This window comes from Neofelis nebulosa, chromosome 12, assembly GCF_028018385.1.
Source record: "Neofelis nebulosa isolate mNeoNeb1 chromosome 12, mNeoNeb1.pri, whole genome shotgun sequence".
Taxonomy (NCBI): Eukaryota; Metazoa; Chordata; class Mammalia; order Carnivora; family Felidae; genus Neofelis; species Neofelis nebulosa.
In genome coordinates, this window is record NC_080793.1 from 88,522,382 (window position 1) to 88,546,222 (window position 23,841).

The window sequence follows — 23,841 nt, forward strand, 5'->3', positions numbered from 1 at the left end:
CAAAAATAAAAAATAAACATTAAAAATAATAAAATAAGTCCTCGGGATGTAATGGACAGCATGGCAACTAGAGTTACTACCATATTGCATATTTAAAAGTTGCTGCAAGAATAAACGTCCAGAATTCCCATCACAACAAAAAAAAAATCTGTAACTATGGCGACAGGTGCATACTGGATTTACTGTGGTGAGTATTTTGTAGTCTGTACAGATATCCAATCATGTTTCTTGTATACCTGAGACTAATATAATGTCAATTATTCCTTTTTTAAAGCTGTCTTAAAAATATTATCTTCAGGGGGCGCCTGGGTGGCTCGATTGGCTGAGCATCCTACTTTGGCTCAGGTCATGATCTCACGGCTCGTGGGTTCCAGCCCCGCATCGGGCTCTGTGCTGACAGCTCGGAGCCTGGAGCCTGCTTCGGATTCTGTGTCTCCCTCTCTCTCTGCCCCTCTCCCACCCGTGCCACATCTCTGTCTCTCAAAAATAAATAAACATTAAAAATCTTAAAAAATATATATATATATACATATACATATATATATATATATATATATGTATATATATATGATCTTCACCACTTCCCAGCATTAAGGTGACCACATGTCATGGTTTGCTGGGAGTAAGGCGTTTCCCAGAATGCAGGACTTTAAGAGCCAAAGTCAGAAAAGTCCCAGGCCAACTGGATGGCTGGTCATCTTACCAGAGAGTACAATTTGGAAAATATGGGTTCTTCTCTCAATTTTGTCCTGCTTACCAGATAGGTGCAATTGTGTGTGGGGGGGGGGGGGGGTGGGGGGGGGGTTATTTGTGGCAATCATATAAATAAACCAAGAAAACATGTCTAGAAAGAGAGAAAATACACCCACATGTTAGTAATTCTTGTCTTTGGGTGGCAGAACTATGGATGATTTTTTTTCACCCCTGTTTTTCTGGAATTTCCCAACTTTCTATAGTGGGTGCTTTTCTACTGGTGAAATCAAACTCTTGGGGCGCCTGGCTGGCTCAGTTGGGCGTCCAACTTCGGCTCAGATCATAATCTCACGGTTCGTGGGTTCAAGCCCCACAGATCCCATGGGCTCTGTGCTGACAGCTTGGAGCCTGGAGCCTGCTTCAGATTTTACATCTCCCTCTCTCTCTGCCCCTCCCCAGCTTGCACTCTGTCTCTCACTCTCTCTCAAAAACAAATAAACATTTTTTAAAAATTATTTTAAAAAAAGAAGAAAGAAATCAAACTCTTGAGGGTTTAAACTTACGAAAGATGAAAAAACGGATAAATAGTATCTACGCCAAGTTAGCTGTCTGTCCCATTTTCAACAAACATGAGATATGCTTTCCACAGGCAAGAGAAAAGGCTCAATCCTTCCTTCTGGGAAGATTTGAAAAGAAATGGTGACTTTTCCTATCACCAGCTGAACACTCGTCAGGAAGCCAACTGGTGAAGCGACCAGGCTTTACTCCCACTAGACCACAACACGCTCTTCAAACGAAGAGACGGGTGCTGGCCGCTGACCTTTCTCGGAGAAGCGGCTGATCCAGAAGAGGGCTAGAAGATCTGGAAGGCTGGTCGGTGGCAAATGAGGCTTCCCGGTGGAAATCGGCGTCCCCTTGGTTACCATAACTGGGCGACGGTTTTCCAAACTTACTTGAATCTAAAGGTGATGGTGATTCTTTCCTTAAAACAATCCGTTCATCTGGCTCTTTGATAACCTGAGTGACAATGCGCATTATTCTTTAGCTGTCATTTTGCTTTGGTCTGCTTAATTAGAGCCGGGGGTGGGTGGGATGAGGAAGGGGGCAAGCTAATTGAGTACCTGCCCCAAGGAGCTCCTGCAGTAAAAGAACGGCAGGAGTAGGCGGTACTAGAAACAACATGCTGAGGAGTCAAGGTCAAGGGAAGGAAAACCAAAATTCTGCACGTTTGGCACATATGAACAAGCCAAAATAAACTCATGCTCCGAACTTTGATTTGAGAGGATAAGGGATTATCGGGTTTGGTAAAGACACAATTTCTTAAATAAAATATTTAAAGGCCGTGGCATCAAAAGCTCAGTGTAACCCATCCCTCTGCCTACATCTATTTTCATGTTGTAACGTACAAGTGTGAGCCTTCACCTTGACAAACCAAACTTCAAGAGTAAGTGGCTTACCACCTCTTGGTGTCATAAAAAGTATTTGATTGGGGAAAAAAAGCAATAAAAATACCAACTGGTAAAGTAGGTATTGGGGCGTTCGACCCTGGTGATTCATTCCACAAATGGAAAGAGCTTGTAGGAGGGGAGCAGAGCGACCAATGCAAGAGGACAGTGGCGCCTGGGCATCTCTGAAACTCTAGAGCATCTACCGCAATTCCACCAGCAGCACTTGCTAGAAATATCCTTTCCACCCCTCGTTGGGGAACGCACAATAACCGACATTAGAAGCTGGAAATAAATCATTTACAAATGGTACTTCTACAATTACCTTTATGTTAGCAGCAAAGCTGTCAAAAGAAGAAGCTAGAAGAGAGAGGAACAGGTGTTTCAGTGACTCATTTTTACCGGTAACCCCTAAAACTGCTGTTAGGTCTCCTCCGCAGCAGCACAAAACTATGACACGTGAATGAATTATTAAAGAATCTAAGCGCTCCCTTGTAAATTACACTGTCAACTTTTATGCGTCCCTTGAGTCACAGTAATCCTATCTCTGAGTTTTTCCGTCCTTTTGAGGTCCGGTGAAGTTGTATTATTAATGACAGTACACAGGGACGTGGAAAGGGCAAAGGAGGGTCTACAGTGAAGCAGTAAATTCAGTAATCCTCACGCAGCCTGGAAAACAAAACTCATATTCGCCCAATTGCCCAGAGCCTGAAAGAAAACCGTGTGGCTCTCATATAAAATTCATATACTCTGCGTCTGCCATTCCCTTCATATTTGGTTTACGTGGAGATCATATTTATGCACAACTCTCCAGCATGCTTGTCCAAGGTGGACACGACTGTTAAATGGAGACAATGAATAGACAAGAGCTTGGGAAAACATAATGCAGCGAAGTGTAAATCATCAGGATTACCCTAAACAATCATGAGTAAGTAAGTAGACCGCATGCCACAGACTCGTAAGGATGACTGGGAAGTGAAGTAATAAATACCCACAGGCAAATTCAAGACTAAACTGGATTCTTCCAAAGTCAGAAAAAAAAAAGCTTTTGGAATGAGTATTTGCAGGGCTAGGCCAAAGACACCGTGACTTCCCCCTCTGCGCTTGGGGCTTAGGCAGTGACAAGGGCTTTTTATGGACTGCTGATGTCCCTCTGTCACTGACAGTAAGAAGGAAGATACGAAACGGGCTTTTTAAAGACTGGTAATCGCCACCACTTCCCGGCATGCAGGTGTGTGTGACTACCTTGTCCCAGAAGTTCCCTTCTCCCCAACTCCTAGCTGAGCCGGGAGCTGGCAATGCTAAGTCCCTTTACGGCTATAGCCACAAATCTGCCCTGTTGATAGAAACCCCTTGCTACTGGCTGGGATCACTGCCTTTCACAAGGGGCCTGCCCTGTTCTCTTGCTTCTCAAAGTGCAGTCCCTGGACCAGCCACGTTGTTATTACTGGGAAGCTTGTAAGAAAAGAAGGCTCCCAGGCCCCACCCCAGCCCTACTGAATCAGAATCTACAGTTTAACAAGAGCCCCAGGTGATTCAAATGCACATTCAAGTTTGAGAAGCCGCTGCTTTATTCTGCTTTAGGCCAGGATGACGGGTGACCTAAGCAAAGGTCTGGCTTGGGACCCACAGGGAATCCAAGGATCTGAGAGCCCAGAGGTCTGAACGTCTTCTCTAAAGGTAGGTGTGCCCTACAATCTGTAACTTCTCTGGAACCTCAGTTCTCCACCTGCCAGGATTAAGAAAAGACAGAGAGGCCGAGACCAGTGTGAGGCATGAGAGTCCTGTCGTAACTGAGCCAGCATTAAGCCCAACGTGTCCTCTCCAGGAAAGGACACTTGCCGTTGCCTGATCTCACGGTAATAGGGAAGGCAGTGCTGCTTTTATAGGTTACGTGGGTGATTTTCAATCCAAAGGACTTAAATTAAATGTCAGAGGTGATAAAGCACTTTCTGCTTCAAACCCCGTACTCTGTCCTTGGTCGGCTGCTAACAGTCACCGTGTTCCAGGAACACTGGTTTGAGTTACTATAAGAATCTGTGTAGCCCCTTAAAAGCATAAGCCTTTAAGCCTAAAATAGGGAATGTGCTGTCAGGATTGGCCTCGGTCCAGTTCCACCAGGAGTCAAGAAAATAGGCCAGCACTGCAAGCCTAAGAATTTTTATCAGGTTCAGGAATGGATGCACTTCACTGCCATGACCTTGGGAGCTGCCACATCATAAGGTACATGCCACCAAGGGATGCATTAACTCAGTGACTCTCAACATAAGGTTCAGGGACCTCCCCAGGGCTCACCAACAACTTCCAGGAGATCTGCAAAGTCAAAACCGTTCTAATAATACTAAGACACGAGTTATCTTTCTCTCATTTTCGCACGAGGGAATTTTCCAGAAGCTACATGATGTGTCATGACATCACCACTCTACGTGGCTAATGGAACGTGTGCTTGTAAAATTCCCGTATATTACAAATTTCTCAGTTTCAATTTCTAATGTGCTAACTATTAAGAGGTATCATCCACTTAAACAAAAGCTCTTTGGGGACCTCAATAGTATTTAAGAATACTTAATTCAAAACCCCTTAATGCCAAAGGGTCCTGGGGCACCTGGGCGGCTCAGTCCGTTAAGCGTCCAACTTCAGCTCATGATCTCACGTCTCCTGGGTTCGAGCTTCCCGTCGGGCTCTGTGTTGACAGCTCAGAGCCTGGAGCCTGCTTCGGATTCTGGGACTCCCTCTCTCTCCACCTCTACCCCGCTCATGTTCTGTCTCAATCTCTCTCTCTCTCAAAAATAAGTACACACAAAAAAAATTTTTAAAAGAATGCAGAAGGGTCCTGACAGTTGCACGTGAAACTCCCTGCCTTAACCTAACTGCTTCAGGTCGAGCTGGCGCTCCTCTTTGCTGACCTGGCCTCTTGTAAAGCAAAGCTTTGATCTCCACCAATCCCCTCCCAGACCCTCGGCTCTTTCCCATCTCGAGAAATGGTGAGCCTCCTCTGTTAGCTATGTGGGGTGCCTTTGAGGGTGTCATACCAGGACAAGCTGGCCCCTCTTCCGGCCCAGCCACCTCGTGATGGTGCTACTCGGAGCATTCTCCTTCAACAGCGAGGGGGACCAGGAAGGGGACAGCTCTCCTTGGCCTCTGCTCCGTGGGAACGCCTTCCCTGCAAGCTCCACAGCTGGACGGCACTTGACAATTAGGCCAAAGAGTTTCCCCCAAAAAACGTGGGATGCTTCAGAATGAAAGAAGATTTAGGGAGCACCTGGGTGGCTCGGTCAGTTGAGCATCTGACTCTTGGTTTCGGCTCAGGTCACGATTTCATGGTTCGTGGGTCCGAGCCCTGCATCGGGTTCTGTGCTGACAGTGCTGAACCTGCTTGGGATTCTCTCTCTCTCTCTCTCTCTCTCTCTGCCCATCCATCCCCCCCAACTCGTGCTGTCTCTCTCAAAATAAATAAATAAACATTTAAAAAAAAAAGAATGAAGGAAGATTCAGAAGGAGGATGGGGAATCTGTAGGAGGAACCCAGTAATTCCACTGGGGAATCTGTAGGAATAACAAGAAACTCCAATACCTCTTCTCCCTGGAAAAGGTAAGTTTGAAAACTTAGGTTTTGTCCTAGACTTCCGGGGCTGAAGCTCTGAAATACTGTCACCAAAAGGCTTCGCACTGTCCACCTGAAAGAAAGGAAAGAAATAAGATTTGAACCCACCATAGCTCATGTTACCCTCTCCTCATTACCTGTAGTGCCTTTCTCCCATTCAACTGCGGGCCACGCAAGTAAAAAGGGAAGGCTGGGCAGGGGGGTGCCTGGGTGGCTCAGTCGGTTAAGCGTCCGACTTTGGCTCAGGTCACGATCTCGCGGTCCGTGAGTTCGAGCCCTGCGTTGGGGTCTGTGCTGACAGCTCGGAGCCTAGAGCCTGCTTCAGATTCTGTGTCTGCCCCTCCCCTGCTCGCGCTCTGTCTCTCCCTCTCTCTCAAAAATAAACATACATTAAAATTTTTTTTTAAATAATTTAAAAAAAAGAAGAAAAGGTTGGGAACAAATTGAATCATATCTCCATGTATGTTAAATGTTATCCCAACAAAGGAAGCTGTGTGTCCTTACCTTCGCTGAGGCTTAAACAGGAAGGTATGAGCTAACTCTTAGCATAAAGTTGGACACAAATTATATTCTAACCACAGGTTCGGGATCAAGCCCAGAAACGAGTAAGTGAAGTTTATTTCTAAATCTTTCAAAACAGGACAGTTTCATGTTCCTGAACAGGACGCAGTGCTGGCCTAGGTAGGGTCCTCCCTGAAATCAGGGGATTATCACAAGGTGACATTTCAGCCTTCCCCATTCCCTTCCAATCTGAGTGCCTGTATCCTTAAAAAAAAAAAAAAAAAAAAAAAGAATAGTGGCAGCTGCGTGATTTTAATTAAGGTGACCTTATTATCCTGACTGGGCAACATAATCTGTAAACAGGTCCAAACACTTGAAATAGGGAACTAACTACTTCAGAATACTTATGGCATAGAGTCGCTAAATTTTTTTTTATCTTGTTCATTTCTGCCATTTTTTTTTTAATTTCAAGAAGGCAGGTTATAATGTTACTCTTCATTCTACTTTCAGAATTTTATTGATTAGAATTTACTGTCTTCACGACATTAAGTCCTCTAAATTTTAATGCTTCTGCTTGAAGAAATGTCACATGCCATCAGGAAATCTGGCTCCATAAGAGTAACTACGTATAAAGCACTTAGAAAAGAGCTTGGTACATAGCAGAGGCTGTACAAGAATTTGTTAAATAAAATAAACACCAAGCAGGTTTTATTCCCTACGAAATCTATCAAGATTTTAAGATTATGTAGCCCAAAGGGCCTCGACTACAGTTGTATTTCACAAAAATGAAATGCAATGAAGCAGAGTGTCCAATAAACTCAGTTCAACAATATTTAAAGATTGGTCGCTAGGTTTTTACCATTTTGCCCAGGTTACCATGAGGTAACCCCAGCTGCTCTACGGTCTGTAGCCAAATAACATCTCTGTTAAACCTATAAACCCACTCTGCACACAGTCACCTCAATCAATAGCACCCTGACTTCGGGGTTGAAAATGCTTCGTATCTTTTTTTTTTTTTTTTTTTTGAGAGAGAGAGAGAGCACACTCAAGCAGGGGAGTGGGGCAGAGGGGGAGAGAGAGACAGAGAGAATCCCAAGCAGGCTTGACATAAGGCTCAATCCCACATCCCTGGGATCATGACATGAGCCAAAATCAAGATTCAGAAGCTCAACCAACTGAGCCACCCAGATGCCCTTTCTTATATCTCATGCACAAACATCACCACCAGTGACTTCTTTAAGCCAAGTTATCAATTTGACAGTAATATCCACAGTTGACTACTGGGAGTTATAAGGACTCCTGGAGAATAAATCATTAACTAGAATGTGGAATAAAGAATATGAACTAATATAGGAAATGCTTTTAATGTAATAGTAACCATATATATTGAGAAACCAATCTATATATACAGTATAATTATAAGTTTGTGGAAAAAATAAAGCCTTATGAATATTTAAAAAGTGAAAGAAAATCCATTAAAGAAAATGTTTATTTATATTACATTGGTGAGCCTATAGGTAATCTTTTTTCAATTTCTCTATATTTTCCATTACTTAAAAAAAAATTTTTTTTTTAATGTTTATTTTTGAGAGAAAGAATCCAGAGCAGGCTACAAGCTCCGAGCTGTCAGCACAGAGCCCGATGTGGGGCTCGAACCCATGAATCATGAGATTATGACCTGAGCCGAAGTCGGACACTCAACCGACTGAGCCACCCAGGCACCCCTCTGTTACTTTTATAGTAGTCAAAAAAAATGTAAGGAGGCGATGTGGGCTGCTGCGATTAAATTTCCCCGTTACTTCCTGAGGGCTAAACCTAAGGAAGCTTTAATTAAGGGCCTTGAGTATGGCACGTCATTGCTTCTAACTCAGACATAGTTTTTCCTGCTCTTTAAAGTAAAAACAACCATGGGGCGCCTGGGTGGCTCGGTCAGTTAGGCATCCAACTTCGGCTCAGGTCATGATCTCACGGTCCGTGAGTTCGAGCCCCACGTCGGGCTCTGTGCTGACCGCTCAGAGCCTGGAGCCTGTTTCAGATTCTGTGTCTCTCTCTCTCTCTGCTCCTCCCCTGTTCATGCTCTGTCTCTCTCTCTCTCTGTCAAAAATAAATAAACATTAAAAAAAAATTTTTTTTTAAATAAAAATAAAGTAAAAACAACCTCATTTAAAAACTCAAGCCGTCTTCTTTAAAACTGATGAAGCTTCAGTTTGCGATGGGGACAGAGCACATGTCAGCCTTCGTTATGCATCTCCCACCCCTGTCAGTTGGCTGATTCTTCTGGGTAATGGCAGGTTGTCACATGCAGACATCACCCTCTATTAATAATTTCCAAAAATTAAAAATAGGGATGACTGACATTCAGTGAGCAAGTCCTGTGCACGAGACAGCTTCGTATGGCTTTCCTGACAATGACTCCAGGAAGTGAACATCATTTCATCATAGTTACTATTCAGCTTGAATTCCCTCTTTATTTTAATATTGCCCATTCGTCTTCATGGCCTGACCTTCCCGTATTCTGCCCTCATTCGCACCTTCACCCTTCCAAACTCTGAAAAATAATTTTAGGCTCACGTGTCTAACTACAAATGGAGGTTTGCTTTCCCCGGAGATTCTGAAATTATTTCCAAGGCTCGGTGGAGTGGGCTGGTCCTGAACGAAGCACCTGGGGGAGCAGGGCGAGGGGGCCCAGGATTGCGTGCTTTCGACCTTACTGTCCTTTGGCCTCATCCTCACGTTATTTAAGGGGGATCTGGGCCCATCTGATGTAGATAAAGGCCTTCTTGACTTCTCTCTTTCTTCCTGAAACCAAAAAGAAACGTTTTCAAAAATGAAAATGGAGAAAAAAGAAAATTCAATCAGAATATAACCGTATTTAATCGAACTCTGTAGAAGAGTGAACACCTCAGATTTGCAAACCATGAACTTAGAAAGGGTGTTCTCTCTACTTAGCTTTTCTTCAGTTCAGCTTAACATCACTAGTATTTATAACTTGCTAGGGTAATATCTTTCCACCAGTAACAGCGACATTTATTTGTATTAGGAGAAAGGTGGGGGGCACCTGGGTGGCTCAGTCGGCTGAGCGTTTGACTGTAGATTTTGGCTCCGGTCATGATCTTGCGGTTTGTGGGTTCGAGCCCCGAGGTCGGGCTCTGTGCCAACAGCACGGAGCCTGCTTGGGACGCTCTCTCTCTCTCTCTCTCTCTCTGCGCTGCCCCACCCCCCACTCTCAAAATAAATAAATGAACAACTTCTTTAGAAAAGAAGATAGGTGATTGACAGAGACAGAGATAAAGAGAGAGAAATGGAACCTGGCACACACCCCACCCCGGCAATTTCACGTCAAGGAATTCATTATAAGGAAATAACTGCGGCAATGTGTATAGTTACAAACATTCTCATAACCGTTCCAAACCTGGGAAGTCAGCTATACCGGTGAGTAAGCAATTTCCTCTCTGCTGGGAACCCCCTTGCTCCAACGCTCAGCCGGGCGATGCTGGGGCAAACCGGCCGCTTGTCCAGCCCCTCGGGCAGGCCCCACCGCTGGAGGGCGCTGGGGAGCGGCTGCAAGCCGGGAAGGGAGGCCAGGCCCGGCTCCCAGGGCTGCCATCTACGGCTGTCAATGCCACCCCAGCAACCGCTCTTCACCTTCTGAGTGACAGAGGTACCGGGTTTATAGTGTTCCTCCCATAACCACAGAGCTAGCCTCCTGTGCCCCACTCACACCTTCCAGCACCAGCTGGCCAGAGGGCCCCGCTCAGAACTCTGGAACTTGCCCCACAGGACCCTTCCTCCAAGCTCCCGGGTCACCAGCGGTGAGCAGTGTCAGTCCCGTGTCCCTTTTACCTTAAGTCCTTCAACCCGTTTGGCTTTACTTTAAAACATTAAATCTTTTGGGGCGGCTGGGTGTGTCAGTGGGTGGAGCGTCTGACTCTCGATGTCGGCTCTGATCTTGATCTCACGGTTCAGTAGTTCAAGCCCCAGGTTGGGCCCTTTGCCGAAAGCATGGAGCCTGCTTGGGATTCTCTCTCTCCCTCTGCCCCGCCCCCACCTACACAGGTGCATGTGCTCTCTCTCGTGCGCTCTCTCTCTCAAAATATAAATAAACTTCAAAAAAATACAAGATTAAATCTGTTTACTAAAATAACATGTGCGGTCTGTTTTCCTGACTGAACTCTGACTACTGTATCAGTGAAGTGCCCAACAACAGGAAAATGACCAAATTATGGTGCTTCCATATGGTGGACTGCAATGAAGCCGTGAAAATCTGCCTGGTGTAAGAATACTTAAGGACGTGAGAAACATGCCCAGGGTATGTTAGGTGAAGAGGGAAAGGTGCAAAGTGATATGCAATCTTTTAACGTTAAAATTATGTGTGTGTGGGTGTGGGTATGTGTATACAGAAGAACATGCTCAAAAAAAAATGAGTCATGCTCATCTCTAGATAATAAGAATGACAGGCAATTTTTATTTTGTCCTTTTTGCTTATCTGTATTTTCTAATTTTCTAAAATGAATACTTTTGCCATAAGAAAAAACAATAAATCTGTTACTTTAAAAAGTTAACACTTGGGGCCCCTGGGTGGCTCAGTTGGTTAAGCGGCCGACTTCGGCTCAGGTCACGACCTCGTGGTCTGTGAGTTCGAGCCCCACGTCGGGCTCTGGGCTGACAGCTTGGAGCCTGGAGGCTGCTTCGGATTCTGTGTCTCCCTCTCTCTGCCCTTCCCCTGCTCGTGCTCTGTCTCTCTCTCTCTCTCAAAAATAAACATTAAAAAAAATTAAAAAATAAAAATAAAAAGTTAACACTTAAAGGAAGACCTATATTAGGAGATCAAAGCAAGATTAATATGATGGAGTGGAAAAGAAAGATAAACTGAAAAATCACCATGCACCCATATCAGCCTGGAAAAAATAGCAGGTAAGTAAGGAAATACTGGGGCACCTGGGTGACTCAGTTGGTAAAGTATCTGACTCTTGATTTCGGCTCAGGCCATGATCTCATGGTTCATGAGTTCAAGCCCCGCATGGGGCTTTGCGCTGACAGCACGGAGCTGGCTTGGGATTCTCTCTCTCTCCTTTTCTGTCCCCTTCGTCTTTCAAAATAAACAAATGCTTTTTTTTAAATAAGGAAAACCTAAAAAGCAGCTAATGCCTTCCTTAAAATTAATCATTGGCCTCCCATTATATGAGTTATGATGCCCACAGGATTGATGGATTTGCACAGATTAGTGACCCTTTTCATTCAGTACCCCCTCAACCCACAGCCTACATTTTCAAGGATTTTCCAGGACACCAGGCAAGATCTGGGATGACAAGCAAAGCACCTGAAGAAGCTTTACCAGTTACATTCACCCATGCTCCATATTGTTCTAGAAAGGATTTTAACGGTTAAAAATTATAAGCCACAAGGTAAAGGAAACACCAAAAGTACTCAGGATGACGGGAAATCGGGGCTGAACAAGAATGCCTGAGACCCTTCCCGATCACCAAAGACGGCCCCAAATACAACTCGGAGCAGCAGCCTCAGCCAAGAGGGAAGGAACACTCATATTCACAAGCTCAAGAGCAAAAGCCATGAAACAATAGCAAATAAGCTAACCAGCCTACTTATGTCAAACTTGTGACTTTGGCTTTTGTATCGCTTTTCTGTCCGCCCCACCACAGACCAGAAGGAACCCATGTCAGACACAGTCTAATGGGGCAGGCTGAACAGTCCGAATACAGAAACTCAAACCCAGCCAGGAGTCTCCAGGTTTCTACTCATCCAGTTGCATCTAAACTTAGTAACTGAGTTTGAGCTGAGAAAATTCTGCGGAGAAAATTCCTGACAGATCTACCACTGGCTTCTTGATTATACTTACAAGAAACCTGTTTCTATGCAGGAACACGCGTTCTCTGATGGCTGTCCGTGTGGAAAACTCTATTTTGGGAGCAATGCCCTAAAAATGAAATAGCATAAAGGAAGCAAATAAGTTACTGGAAACAGATTCTTCGCCCATCCCATTCTAACTTGAAAGCCTGTAAGAACCTAATTACTCTTTTGTGTGGTTGGCATAACCCACACATATCGCTTAAAATATATACATATGGGGCACCTGGGTGGCTCAGTTGGTTAAACATACGATCTCAGCTCAGGTCATGATCTCACGGTCCGTGAGTTCGAGCCCCGGGTCGGGCTCTGTGCTGACAGCCCAGAGCCTGGAGCCTGCTTCGGATTCTGTGTCTCCCTCTCTCTCTGCCCCTCCCCCTGCTCGCACTCTGTCTCTGTCTCTCTCAAAAATAAACATACATTAAAAAATTAAAACACTGAACCACAGAATTGAGTGAGATTATTTAGGATTATCTGGGATAGATAGAGGTTCTCCTTCCTTGCCTACTTGCTTTGAAAAACGTGCTTCGTATCTTATACCAAATATTTATGCTCATTAGATCTATTTCCAAACTCCCCAATTCGTGTCATTGACACTTTTCTGGGTATCGGTGCCATACTGAATAATACACAGACACACGCACACTCAGTAATAACAAGGAACAAAGTGCTGGTGCACACAATCACATGGGTGACTGTCCAAGGCATTTTTCTAAGTGAAAGGAGCCAATCTCAAAAGGGTGCAGACCATATAATTCCCTTTACGTGACCTTCTGAAAAAGACAGAACTACAGTGATGGAGAGCAGACCAGCGGTGAGGGGTAAGGGAGAGGTTGCACCTGTAAAGGGATAAAGGGAGGAGATTTGGGGGTTGATGGGAGAGCTCCACATCCTGATCACGGTGGTGGTTTCACAAATCTATACATGTGTTAACATTCGTGTAACCGTGTTATCAGAAAAATCAATTTACCGCACGGTCATTTAAAAAATACAGTTATCGGGGCGTCTGGGTGGCTCAGTCGGTTAAGCGCCAACTTCGGCTCAGGTCACGATCTCGCGGTCTGTGAGTTCGAGCCCCGCGTCGGGCTCTGGGCTGATGGCTCGGAGCCTGGAGCCTGCTTCCGGTTCTGTGTCTCCCTCTCTCTCTGCCCCTCCCCCGTTCATGCTCTGTCTCTCTCTGTCTCAAAAATAAATAAACGTTAAAAAAACAAAAAATACAATTATCTGGGCACCTGGCTGGCTCAGCCAATGGAGCGTGTGACTTTTGATGTTGGGGTTGCGAGTTTGAGCCCCATGTCGGGTGTAGGGATTACTTGAAAATAAACGCTTTTAATTGATAAATAAATAAAATAAAAATACCATTATCTTTCTAAAAAAGACTGAGTCTTTAGAGAGACAGAAAGCAATTTTCCCAAGGTCCCGTGGCTTCTAGATGGCAAAACGAGAACAGAACTGGATCTGATCGAGTTACAGGATCTCCCACTGACCTCATGGACTCACCTGCAGCCATCACTCCCTCCCCCCCTCCCCCGCCCAGCAGGACCCTCTGCTCTTCCCTCCCCCAGACACCATCACCTGGCCAGGTGTTCCTTGTCCCCGGTGTGCCTTCCCTTTCTTCATCTCCTGTCCAAGCCCCAGTTGCCTCTCAAAGCCCGCCCTCCCCCTCACTCCTCCGGGCTGTGAAAGCTCATTCTCATGACAGGACATAGTCAGTAAGAAGGATTTGCATCAGCTGAAGCCCCAGGGGGAGAGGATACTGACAAGTACTGTATCTTTTACCACTCACGCCAGGGTTTGTGAGGGACTTTCACGCCATCTCATTTAACCCTCCCACAACCTGGGTAGCACACAGTCCTATCCCCATTTTATCCAACGAGCTTGGAGAGGTTAAGTCTGTCCACTGGGGATTGGTGGAGCCAGGAGTCAGCTTGTTTCCTGGGCATTTATTCACTCCTATGCACGTTCATTCTTGTGCGTTCACCTTGTCCACAGAACATGTCCTTACAGGCACAGCCTAGATCCTCAGCTCCTTTTTTTCTTTTTTCTTTTTTTTTTTTTTTTTTTTTGCCTCTAGAATGTGGTATGCCCATACAAACGGTAGGCTTGGGCCAGAGACTCAAGATTTCTGGGTTTACAAACACATGAGCCCAATTGCTGCCAAGTTAGAAAATCCGGGGGCCGGGGGGGGGAAGGGTGGTGGTGGGGGGTGGAGACATCTGGCAAACAGCGTACAGTGATGTGACCTGCTCAGCCTCACCTCCAGCTGTGAGACTGCCCACCGGAGAGGAGACTGGGGGAAGCTCCAAGGTCCACAGTGCTGTTGGTTAGAATCATGAGACCTCGTGTGTGCCAGACCTCAGGTCCCCTCTGGCCCAGCCGTCTGAGCCTGAACACGTCCCCACGTGGGCCACAGACTCGTGCAGTTTTTCATGGCCTCACAAGGAGACAGCATCATCATTTGAATGACAGTTTAATAAACCACAACAGGTCACGTTTACCGTGAACCTAACTATATGCCAGATAGCATGCTAAACACTGTACATATATCCAACCCTCGCAATAACCCTATAGGGGAAGTACTATTATCAGTCCATTTTACAGCTGGGAACCTAAGGTAAACAGAGAGAAAGCAATTTACCCAAAGTCACAGTAATGAGTGACATAGCGGGGACTGAACCCAGACAGTCCGAGTCCATACTTCGCACGTGTGGCTGCCTAGCAGGACTTCAAACCGCTGTTACACTTTGCCTGGAGAGGAGGAGGGAGGTGCCCTACCAGCAAGGAATCCACACCCCGTAACACATTCCTGTTCGCCTCATATAACCTCGACGCCTGACAGTGACTGACAGATAATAAGGAAGAACGTATTTTCTTGTTCACAGGAACACTGATTTTAGTCTAAAAGTTTAGAGCTGAAATTTACAGGGTCTGTCTTGTCCAATTTCCTTGGCAACAGGATGAGGGCAATGATGGTTAGGTCAAGAAATGGATTTAACAGTACGACTTTTCTAGAATCATGGCCCTAAAGAAAAAATGAAATTATTAACTAAAAGTTAACAATGAAGAAATAATAATATTCCTTCTGCTTACTTTAGTCTTCACCTAACAAGAAAACAAATTATATTTAAAAAAAATTCTTGGGGCACCTGGGTGGCTCAGTCAGTTAAGTGTCTGACTCTTTAATTTCAGCTCAGGTCATGATCTCCCAGTTTATGACTTTGAGCCCCAAGTTGGGCTCTGCGCTCTCTACTTGGGATTCTCTCTCTCCCTCTTCCACTGCCCTTCCCCCCCTCAAAAATAATTAAATTAAAAAAAAAATTCTTAACCTCAGCAGAAAAAGGGGAGAGAAACAGCAGTTAAGGTATCAAGTGAAATGAAATACAGAAATACAAAGGAAAAGTCACATTTTCGTGAAGGAAATAAGTCTACTTCTTAATGAATTAACAACTTAGAGAAAACAAGTGAATGATTTGCCTGACCCACATGTGTACACACTCAAGTTCTATGATATGAATGTAGAGAAAGTGGACAATGGGCTGAAATAAACACGAGAGAATTAGCATCTCACAGTGACCAAGATTCCAGACTTTGAAGTCTGACAGACAAGCAGGCCCCATCATTCATCAGCCCTGTGTCTTCAAGCCCATTCTTTTTTTTTTTTCAATATTTTAAAAGTTTATTCATTTTGAGAGAGACATAGCGTGAGTAGGGGAGGGGCAGAGAGAGAGAGAGAATCCCCAGCAGGCTGTGTACCGTCAGCACAGAGCCTGATGTGGGGCTCGATCTCATGAAACTGTGAGATCCTGACCTGAGCCAAAACCGAGAGTCAGACACTTAACCGACTGAGCACCCAGGTGCCTCTCTTCGAGCACCTTCTTAAACTACCTATGCCACCTTACCCATCAGTAAAATGAGGAAAAAACTGATAGCCACCTTGCAGGGTCAAGGAGGACTGCACGAGATAACCCGTAACAAACTCAGCACAGTACCTGGCATCTCGCGAGCGGGCACTGAATGTCTGCTACCATTAAAACTGTGGCAGCTGGTTTTATGTTGCTTTATAGAACATTTGGGAGAAATTGAGCTCCGCTATCTTTTTACAAATTGTTTAAAACATAGTTTCATTAACTTCACTGACACTTTACCTCTAATGCCTGCCGATCTTTCCCTGCGGTTTTAAAGCCCTTTCTCTGCATTTACAAAAAACTATAAACACAACTTCCTATATGTTCTTCTTCCTACTTATGCGCATAAAGTTAAACAGAGACAACACTTGAGAAAATATAAGAACGTGTGTTTCTCCTCGTCTCGATACTCAGCTGGATACCAGCTCAGTGTTTGTGGATGGCTTTTCTGTGATAGAAAACTCAGACAAACCGAAGTTAATATAAGGAATATCCTTCACGTGATTCTCGCCAGTTTTGATCCTTTTAGCTCCTGAAGAGAAATATGCCAATAACTCAATATGATGAAGGCAAACATTCTCATGAGTACGATGGATACAGGTGATATACAAAGAGTATCTCGGAGGGGAAAAAAAAATGGCGTCAGTGATATTCACCAAACCCTCAAAGATTATGGAGGGTTTAGAGTTACGGACATTAGCAATTCTGAGGAGGACAACTTTTGATGAAAGTTTGCCATTTGAAGTATTAGAACTAGAAGTTCTGTCGTCATAAACATCACAGAAGTAAGGGTCCTGCATGTTGTATATTCTACACAGTACTCTCAACAAAATGGGAGGCAATGACATTTTATTAAGTGATAGTAACAGAGATTCATGGGCAAGTAACAGAAAAGTTGAGTATTAAATATGCTTTTTATAATTCATAAAGGTGCGGCCCTTACAACAGAGGCCATCCAGGCCACAGAAATGTTGAGAAAACCATCCGAGTTGCTGTGAGGTTAGAAACTATCACAGATATCATCAAAATGAATATTTTGAATTTGGGTTCAGGCAATGCCCCCAAAACAGACTGTCATCTGAATCACTGCTGTGTCTTTCAAGATCCTTCAATAATATCACCGTGAACCTCTGTCTCTTTCCCTTCCGTTAAGTGGAGACTGTGATAGCTGCCTTGGATGACATGAGAACTCTGAGGAAAATAACATATCTTATGAAGAACCGAAAGCTCAAAATAAATGGGAGGTGTCATTATTACTATTACGACTGTATTTTGCTTTCATTATTACTACGAAAACAATAGTTACAATTAAATAAACTGGTACAGGGGCACCTGGGTGGCTGAGTCAGTTAAGCGTCCGACTTCGGCCCAGGTTGTGATCTCATCATCTGTGAGTTCGAGCCCCATGTTGGGCCCTGTGCTGACAGCTCGGAGCCTGGAGCCTGCTTCGGATTCTGTGTCTCCCTCTCTCTCTGCCCCTCGCCTGCTTGCACTGTCTCTCTAACTCTCTTAAAAATAAATAAAACATTTAATAAAAACAAACCAGTATCAAATCTTTCAGTTAGTCTGCATTCAGAGAAGGTGGAGAAAACGTCCTTCTAAGTATGTGACAGTGTGACGATGGCAATGATTTACCTGGCTAGGTAAGATCCCCACCTCTCAGACCAGTATAATTGGTATTTTGAATGGGGCATCTAAACGGGGCTGCTAAACAGAACAAGGGAACTAACCCAGATGGAAGTGATCTGCCCAAGAGCATCCCCTATCGGAAATAAAATGTCCAGGTCGCAAGAATCTCTCCCAGCAGAAGTCCAGCGGGGCATGAATCACTTACTGGAAAACCTGCAAATGTCTTCATGAGCACCTGCCTGTACATGCCAGGGAGTGAAGGTGTCAGCTTGGGCTCAGGGAAAAGAAAATCTCGTGTGTTTTCTTCATAGCAGGCCAATTCTTCCCATGCTAGAAAGCAAGGAGAAAAACCGTAAGTAGATTTACATTCTGAACATGATCTACTTCTTGAGTTTAACAAAATAAGAGCTCAGACAGGTGGTGGCAGAGAAGGCACTCAGATAAAAGTAGACATTTTGGGGCGCCTGGGTGGCTCATTTGGCTAAGCATCAGACTTCAGCTCAGGTCATGATCTCACGGTTTGTGAGTTCAAGCCCCGCATCAGGCTCTGTGCTGACAGCTCGGAGCCTGGACTCTGCTTCAGATTCTATGTCTCCCTCTCTCTCTGCCCCTCCCTTGCTCACTCTCGGGGTGAGCTCAAAATAATAATAAATCATATTTATTTATTATAATAAAAATGTTTATTTTTATTTATATAAAAATATGTATTTATTATAATAAAAATTTTTATTTTTATTTATATAAAAATATGTATTTATTATAATACAATAATAAATAAATGCTCAAAAATAATAAATAAACATTAAAAAATAAACATTTTGATTAAAGCACCTCTTATTTAAGAGGCAGAGTAGAAGACACCTCTACTGGTTCTTATCTCATGGATAAAATTTAAAAGTCTTCCGAACTCACAACAGAGAGAGACAAAAATATTTAAAGGATTACTCCACAAGACAGAACAAAGAGAAAAATCTCTTTTCATCCATCTGTCTGTCCATCGATCCATGCGACCACCCATCCTTTCCTTCCACATGTTTTCCAAGGACACACTTTGGGCCAGGTCCTAGGGACAGAACAGGAACAAAGCAGACAGCGCCCTGTTCACACAAAGCTTACAGCATAGACTGGGGCTCGACGTGTCCTGTGATGCAGAGATACCCGTATCCTGATGGCCCACAGAACAGCCGAGGCTGTGGTTCTTAGCACGGTTGGTACCAGCCTCAGGGACACTTCCAAGATTTGTGGGGACATGTCATGGGCAGGAGCCAAAGTGCCAGGGTCAAGACATTGCAACACTCAAGACACTCCTGCACAACATTCTAACATCATAACCAACATTCTTTTAGGCGAGAAGCTAATTCTTCCCTTATAATTAGCGAAGCCTGGAACCTCACGGCTACATGTAAACACAAAGCACTTTCTCTGCATGGTTTTAAAATACACTGAATTTTCGGGAATGCAGGTACCATGTGAATTAAGGGGCCGTCGTACTTGACTGTGTTTGGGTCTTTACTGAGCCCCTACTGGCAGTTTGAAAACCATGCCACATCTAAATACTTCTTTGTGCCCACCATTTATGTATTGATACGCTATCGTTTTATTTGAAACCATTTTCCTTTTATTTCTCTATTTGCAGTGATTTGCTTCAGTTGGTTATATTAACCATCAATATTATTTCAGTCTGACGAAAGGGATGTTACCAAACACTCATTACCAAAAGATCTTGGGGCTACGAGGACCGAGAATCACTGAGCGAAGGACGGAGAAGCTGCCGTCTGAACGCTCCTCGTCTACACAGCAGGTGCAACACAAGAGGTTCAGACTAAGAGTGGCCTCTGTATGGCACACTGCCACAGAAGAGACTATGGTCAACCAGGTAGCTTTACTGTTTGGTGACTACCATTCTGTTTGTGAGAAGAAGTCTGACGAGGGTGGATTTCTGGCACATCGATGGCAGAAAACACCTGACATTATCACGTATAATGGACCAATTTCTTCCTACTTATTCATTAATATGGATGTTCGGGGGGCGCCTGGGTGGCTCAGTCAGTTAAGTGTCTGACTTCAGCTCAGGTCATGATCTCACAGTCCGTGAGTTCGAGCCCCCCGTCGGGATCTGTGCTGACAGCTCGGAGCCCGGAGCCTGTTTCAGATTCTGTGTCTCCCTCTCTCTCTGCCCCTCCCCTGCTCATATCTCTCTCTCTCTCTCTCTTTCAAAAATATATAAAACATTTTTTGAAAATTAAAAGAAATAAATAAATATGAATGTTTGGGTTCTAATAAGGATCCATGTGCAAAAAGAACGAATTCTATGGTTTTCGTCATCAGATCATGTGTCCCCACCCTTCTCTCAGACGTGCTCCGGCCACAACGGATTGATGATGTATCTCTCCCTCCTCCACCGCCCCGTCCTTCCTCTGCCTGTGCTGTTCCTTCCAAAATGTCCTTTCTTCCTTCCCATCCTGTTGAGATCTCCTTCGTCCTTCAAGCTTCACGTCCAATGTCTCCTCATGTCTCCAAAGTAACAGGTCCAAAACAACACCCTTGATTTTTTCCCACACATAAGCTCTCCCCTATTCTCCCTTCAGAGAGAAGGGAGCATGTGCTCGGGCCAAAAGTCCAGGCTTTATCCTTGACTCCACTCCTCCGCCCCTCACGTTAACCCGCTAGCCAGTCCTGTGGACTCCATCTCCGAAATAAACCTGCAATCTGTCTCCTCTCTCCATCTTGACGGTCACTACCCTGGTCCCCGCCACACCACCTCCCTCCCAGACCACTGCCACGGCCTCCACACTGCTCTCTCTGCTTCCGTTCTTCCTGCACTCACACCTGTCCTCCACACACCGCGATGTTATAAACACGTCACAATGGGCCTTTCCTCTCCTGAGAACCTCCCAGCGGGCTTCCCATCACTCGCGAATAAAGCCTGAGCATCTTGCTCTGGACTTCAAGACTCCACATAATCAGGCCTCTGACCGCCTCTCCTCCCTCATGTTACCACTCTTCCTCCTCGGTCATTCCACGCCCTCCCTGCCACCCTTCCCGCTGTCCCTCCAACACGCCAGGCTCGCCTCGACCTCAGACGTTTGCCCCGGGTTCTCCTTGTAACGTTCCTTCCCTGGATCATTGCAGGGCTGCCTCCCTCCTATCCCATGATGGGCCTCGGTTGAAATTTCATCTCATTAGAAAGGCGTATGCCCTTTGAACTTGCAGCCCAATGAACTTGCAGCCCTTAACGTAGCACTCAGCAGGCTCTTCATTCGGATATGTATCTCTGATCCGTTTCCATCAACGTTCCATGAAAGCAGTCCCTGTCTGTCAACGTTCCTTACTCTGTCCCTGGCAGGGCTGTGCCCTGAAAGGTGTGAATGCCAGGCAGTTAGTGGCCCAGCCACGACGCCTCACCTGGAGAGGGACCATTCTGTCAGCGTTTCCCATAGGGCCCTTGAGATGTCATTAAAGATAGACATTTTACACCTGTGTTTGGGTGGCCGTCAGAACCGAGTGGTAAAACACAGCCCCCCGGGGCTGCCCCCAGACGGGTGCCTGGTACAGGGCAGACACTTGCTAAGTGCCTCTTGAGGGGATAATCGTGAAGACGACGTGGAGTCAGTTAGCAGTAATCACCCTCTCTGAGACTCCGTTTCCACCACCGTGAGACAAGGCAGACAGACCAAAAATCCTCTGAGGGGTCCCTGGGTGGCGCAGTTGGGTAAGCAGCCAACTCTTGATCTCAGCTCAGGTCCTGACCCTGATCAGGGTCTTGATCTCAGGGTCGTGAGTTCAAGCCCCGTGTTGGGCTCTGCACTGGGGATAAAGCCTACTTAAAAAAATTTTTTTTCCAACCTTCACGGTTCATTCATTTCTCAATCATTTCTTTCCAATATTTTCAATTTCTTTTCATTCATACGTTCAAGAAATACGCATAGAGAACCTACTGTGTGCCAGGAGTCCTAGACCCTGCATGTATACTAGCAGACAAAATGGGTCCAACTCCTGCCCTCCTGGAGTTTCCAGTCTACAGATGTCAAAAAAACTATGCAAATAAATATACAAGGTACACTGATGACAAAGAGAAAGGTGGAGAGGCAGTGGAAGGCGGGTGCTATCCCAGAATCAATCTTAGCATCAACCATTTCCCAGTCTTATCCTGGCCACCTTTTTTATCAGTGCTCCCTAGGAGGGGCATGGCCTCCCCACCTCTGCCGGCCAGACAGACTTCCTCCAGTCTGAGGTCTCACAAGCACAACCTGAAAATGGGAAGTGATGCGACGGTCTCCTCATCCGTCACCAGCAATGGAACGCAGCTTTCTGCTGAGGTCCACGTACAGTGGGGGAAGAACCGTGTCCAGATGCACACAGAGCTGGTTCAGATCCCCGCCCCACCCTTTACCAGCTGTGTGACCAGGAGCACGTTATGTGATCTCCTAACTTCAGGGGCCTCTTCGGGAAAACGTAAAAGTCATCGTAGTACCTGCCCCTAGGGCTACTGTGAGGTCACGTGACATATACAAAGTGTAGAGCACTCGGACCTCACCTGCCATTATCGTGCCCGCTCCATGACACCAGCCCAGCAGGGGTACGAGGTACCAGGGCCACCCTGGTCTCTGGACGTCACGTGTTTTCAGTCACACGCTCCTACCGGGAACACCTGCGTGCATGGGACGATGCCTCACACACCGGGCTGTTCCTTTTTCCTTTCATGGGTTTTTGGCTGGCTCTTGTCACTGCATCCACAATGACAGCTACTGAGTCACTATCGCCGTCGTTAGCAAGAATGAAGATAATCAGAGGTCAGAGAACTGGAGGCCTGCTCATCCACTACCTTTGGAATCACGGGGATGAAGGCACTGAATTTGGAGGAGATAGATAGAAGGCTTATGTCCTCAGTTCTCTCTCTGGTTCCATCATATTCTAGAGTCCTAACTGCCACCCAGTGTAAAAATGTTGGCACCCCACGAGGATGTTACAGCAAGAGCCTGGGTTATACACAGGCTGAGCGATACTCATAGGCCATGTGCTATGTCTGAAGGAAATCCGTGTTCTTATAGGCTAATGGCACAGACAGACAACGACATCATCGATGCCGTTGATGAAAAACATTTCCCCTAAAAAGGAAAACGAATGAGGACTTCAAGAAAAAAAAAATTTTTTTTTTTGAAAGAGAGATTAAGAGAGAGCACAAGCAGGGGAGAGGGGGAGAGAGAGAGAGAGAGACAGAGAGAGAGAGAATCTCAAGCAGGCTCCACGCCCAGTGCAGAGGGGGCTCGATCCCATCACCCTGGGATCTTGACCTGAGCCGAAATCAAGAGTTGGATGCTCATCCCACTGAACCACCCAGGCGCCCCCAAAATCGATCATTTTAATAACAATATTGTATTGAAAATCTAACATTTATAGAGCACATCAGAATCGACAGCTTGCTTCCCACGATGGAGTTTCATTTGATGCCTTCTCTACCGATAAGGAAACTGAGGCTTTGTGAGTAGAAGACACTTATCATGATGCCACACGGCAAAGCAGAAATTCAAAACCATATTTTCTGAGGCAGGAGTTCTGTTCTTGCTGATGCCTGGTAAACACACTACAAAGTATAAAACCAAACTCTGATTGAGGGAACAGGTGCCCACAAAAATGGCAATTTACAGCTGGACTGAATGTTCATGACTTATCCCCAAGTAGACGTTTTTTCTCTAAGAGATCAGTAAAAAGAAAGCATCAAGCTCCCAGTCCAACAGGATTACACTGCTGCCCCCCTGTGTCCACTTGCTTTTTTCCCATCTTGGTAAACAAGAACCCGAGGCGTCTTTACAGCTTCTAAGCCAAATCTTTGGACCCCTTCATTCTTTAGCAGTAAAGCTGTGTGTAAATCTAAGCTACTTGTATCATTAACACAGGGTCATAATATGTCTTTTGACTATCAGCGTGTTTGAAAGGAATGTGAATAAATATCAAACAATGAGGGGTGCCTGGGTGGCTCAGCTCATGACGTCGCAGTCGGTGAGCTCAAGCCCTGCGTCGGGCGCTGTGCTGACAGCTTGGAGCCCAGAGCCCGCTTCGGATTCTGTGTCTCCCTCTCTCTCTGCCCCTCCCCTGCCTGCACTGTCTCTCTCTCTCAAAAATAAACAAACATTAAAAAAAATTTTTTAAGGAATCAAACAATAAAATAACATCTACAGCAAAATGAAAAGGTAACAATT

At 45.3% G+C, this 23,841-nt stretch overlaps 1 protein-coding gene across 8 annotated transcripts in view; it reads right to left on the reverse strand.

Annotated features, from left to right (window-relative positions):
• Positions 1-23,841, reverse strand: part of SPATA6L (spermatogenesis associated 6 like) — a 48,808-nt gene that overhangs the window by 8,175 nt on the left and 16,792 nt on the right. For 5 of the 8 annotated variants that reach the window (XM_058695825.1, XM_058695827.1, XM_058695824.1 and 2 more), the window contains 6 exons: positions 17,847-17,971; positions 12,100-12,177; positions 8,814-9,041; positions 5,712-5,814; positions 2,464-2,498; positions 1,514-1,710 (listed from right to left, as the gene is read on the reverse strand). In XM_058695825.1, coding sequence (XP_058551808.1) covers positions 1,514-1,710; positions 2,464-2,498; positions 5,712-5,814; positions 8,814-9,041; positions 12,100-12,177; positions 17,847-17,971 — 766 coding nt within the window. The other 3 variants (XM_058695829.1, XM_058695826.1, XM_058695828.1) reach the window with 3 other exon arrangements.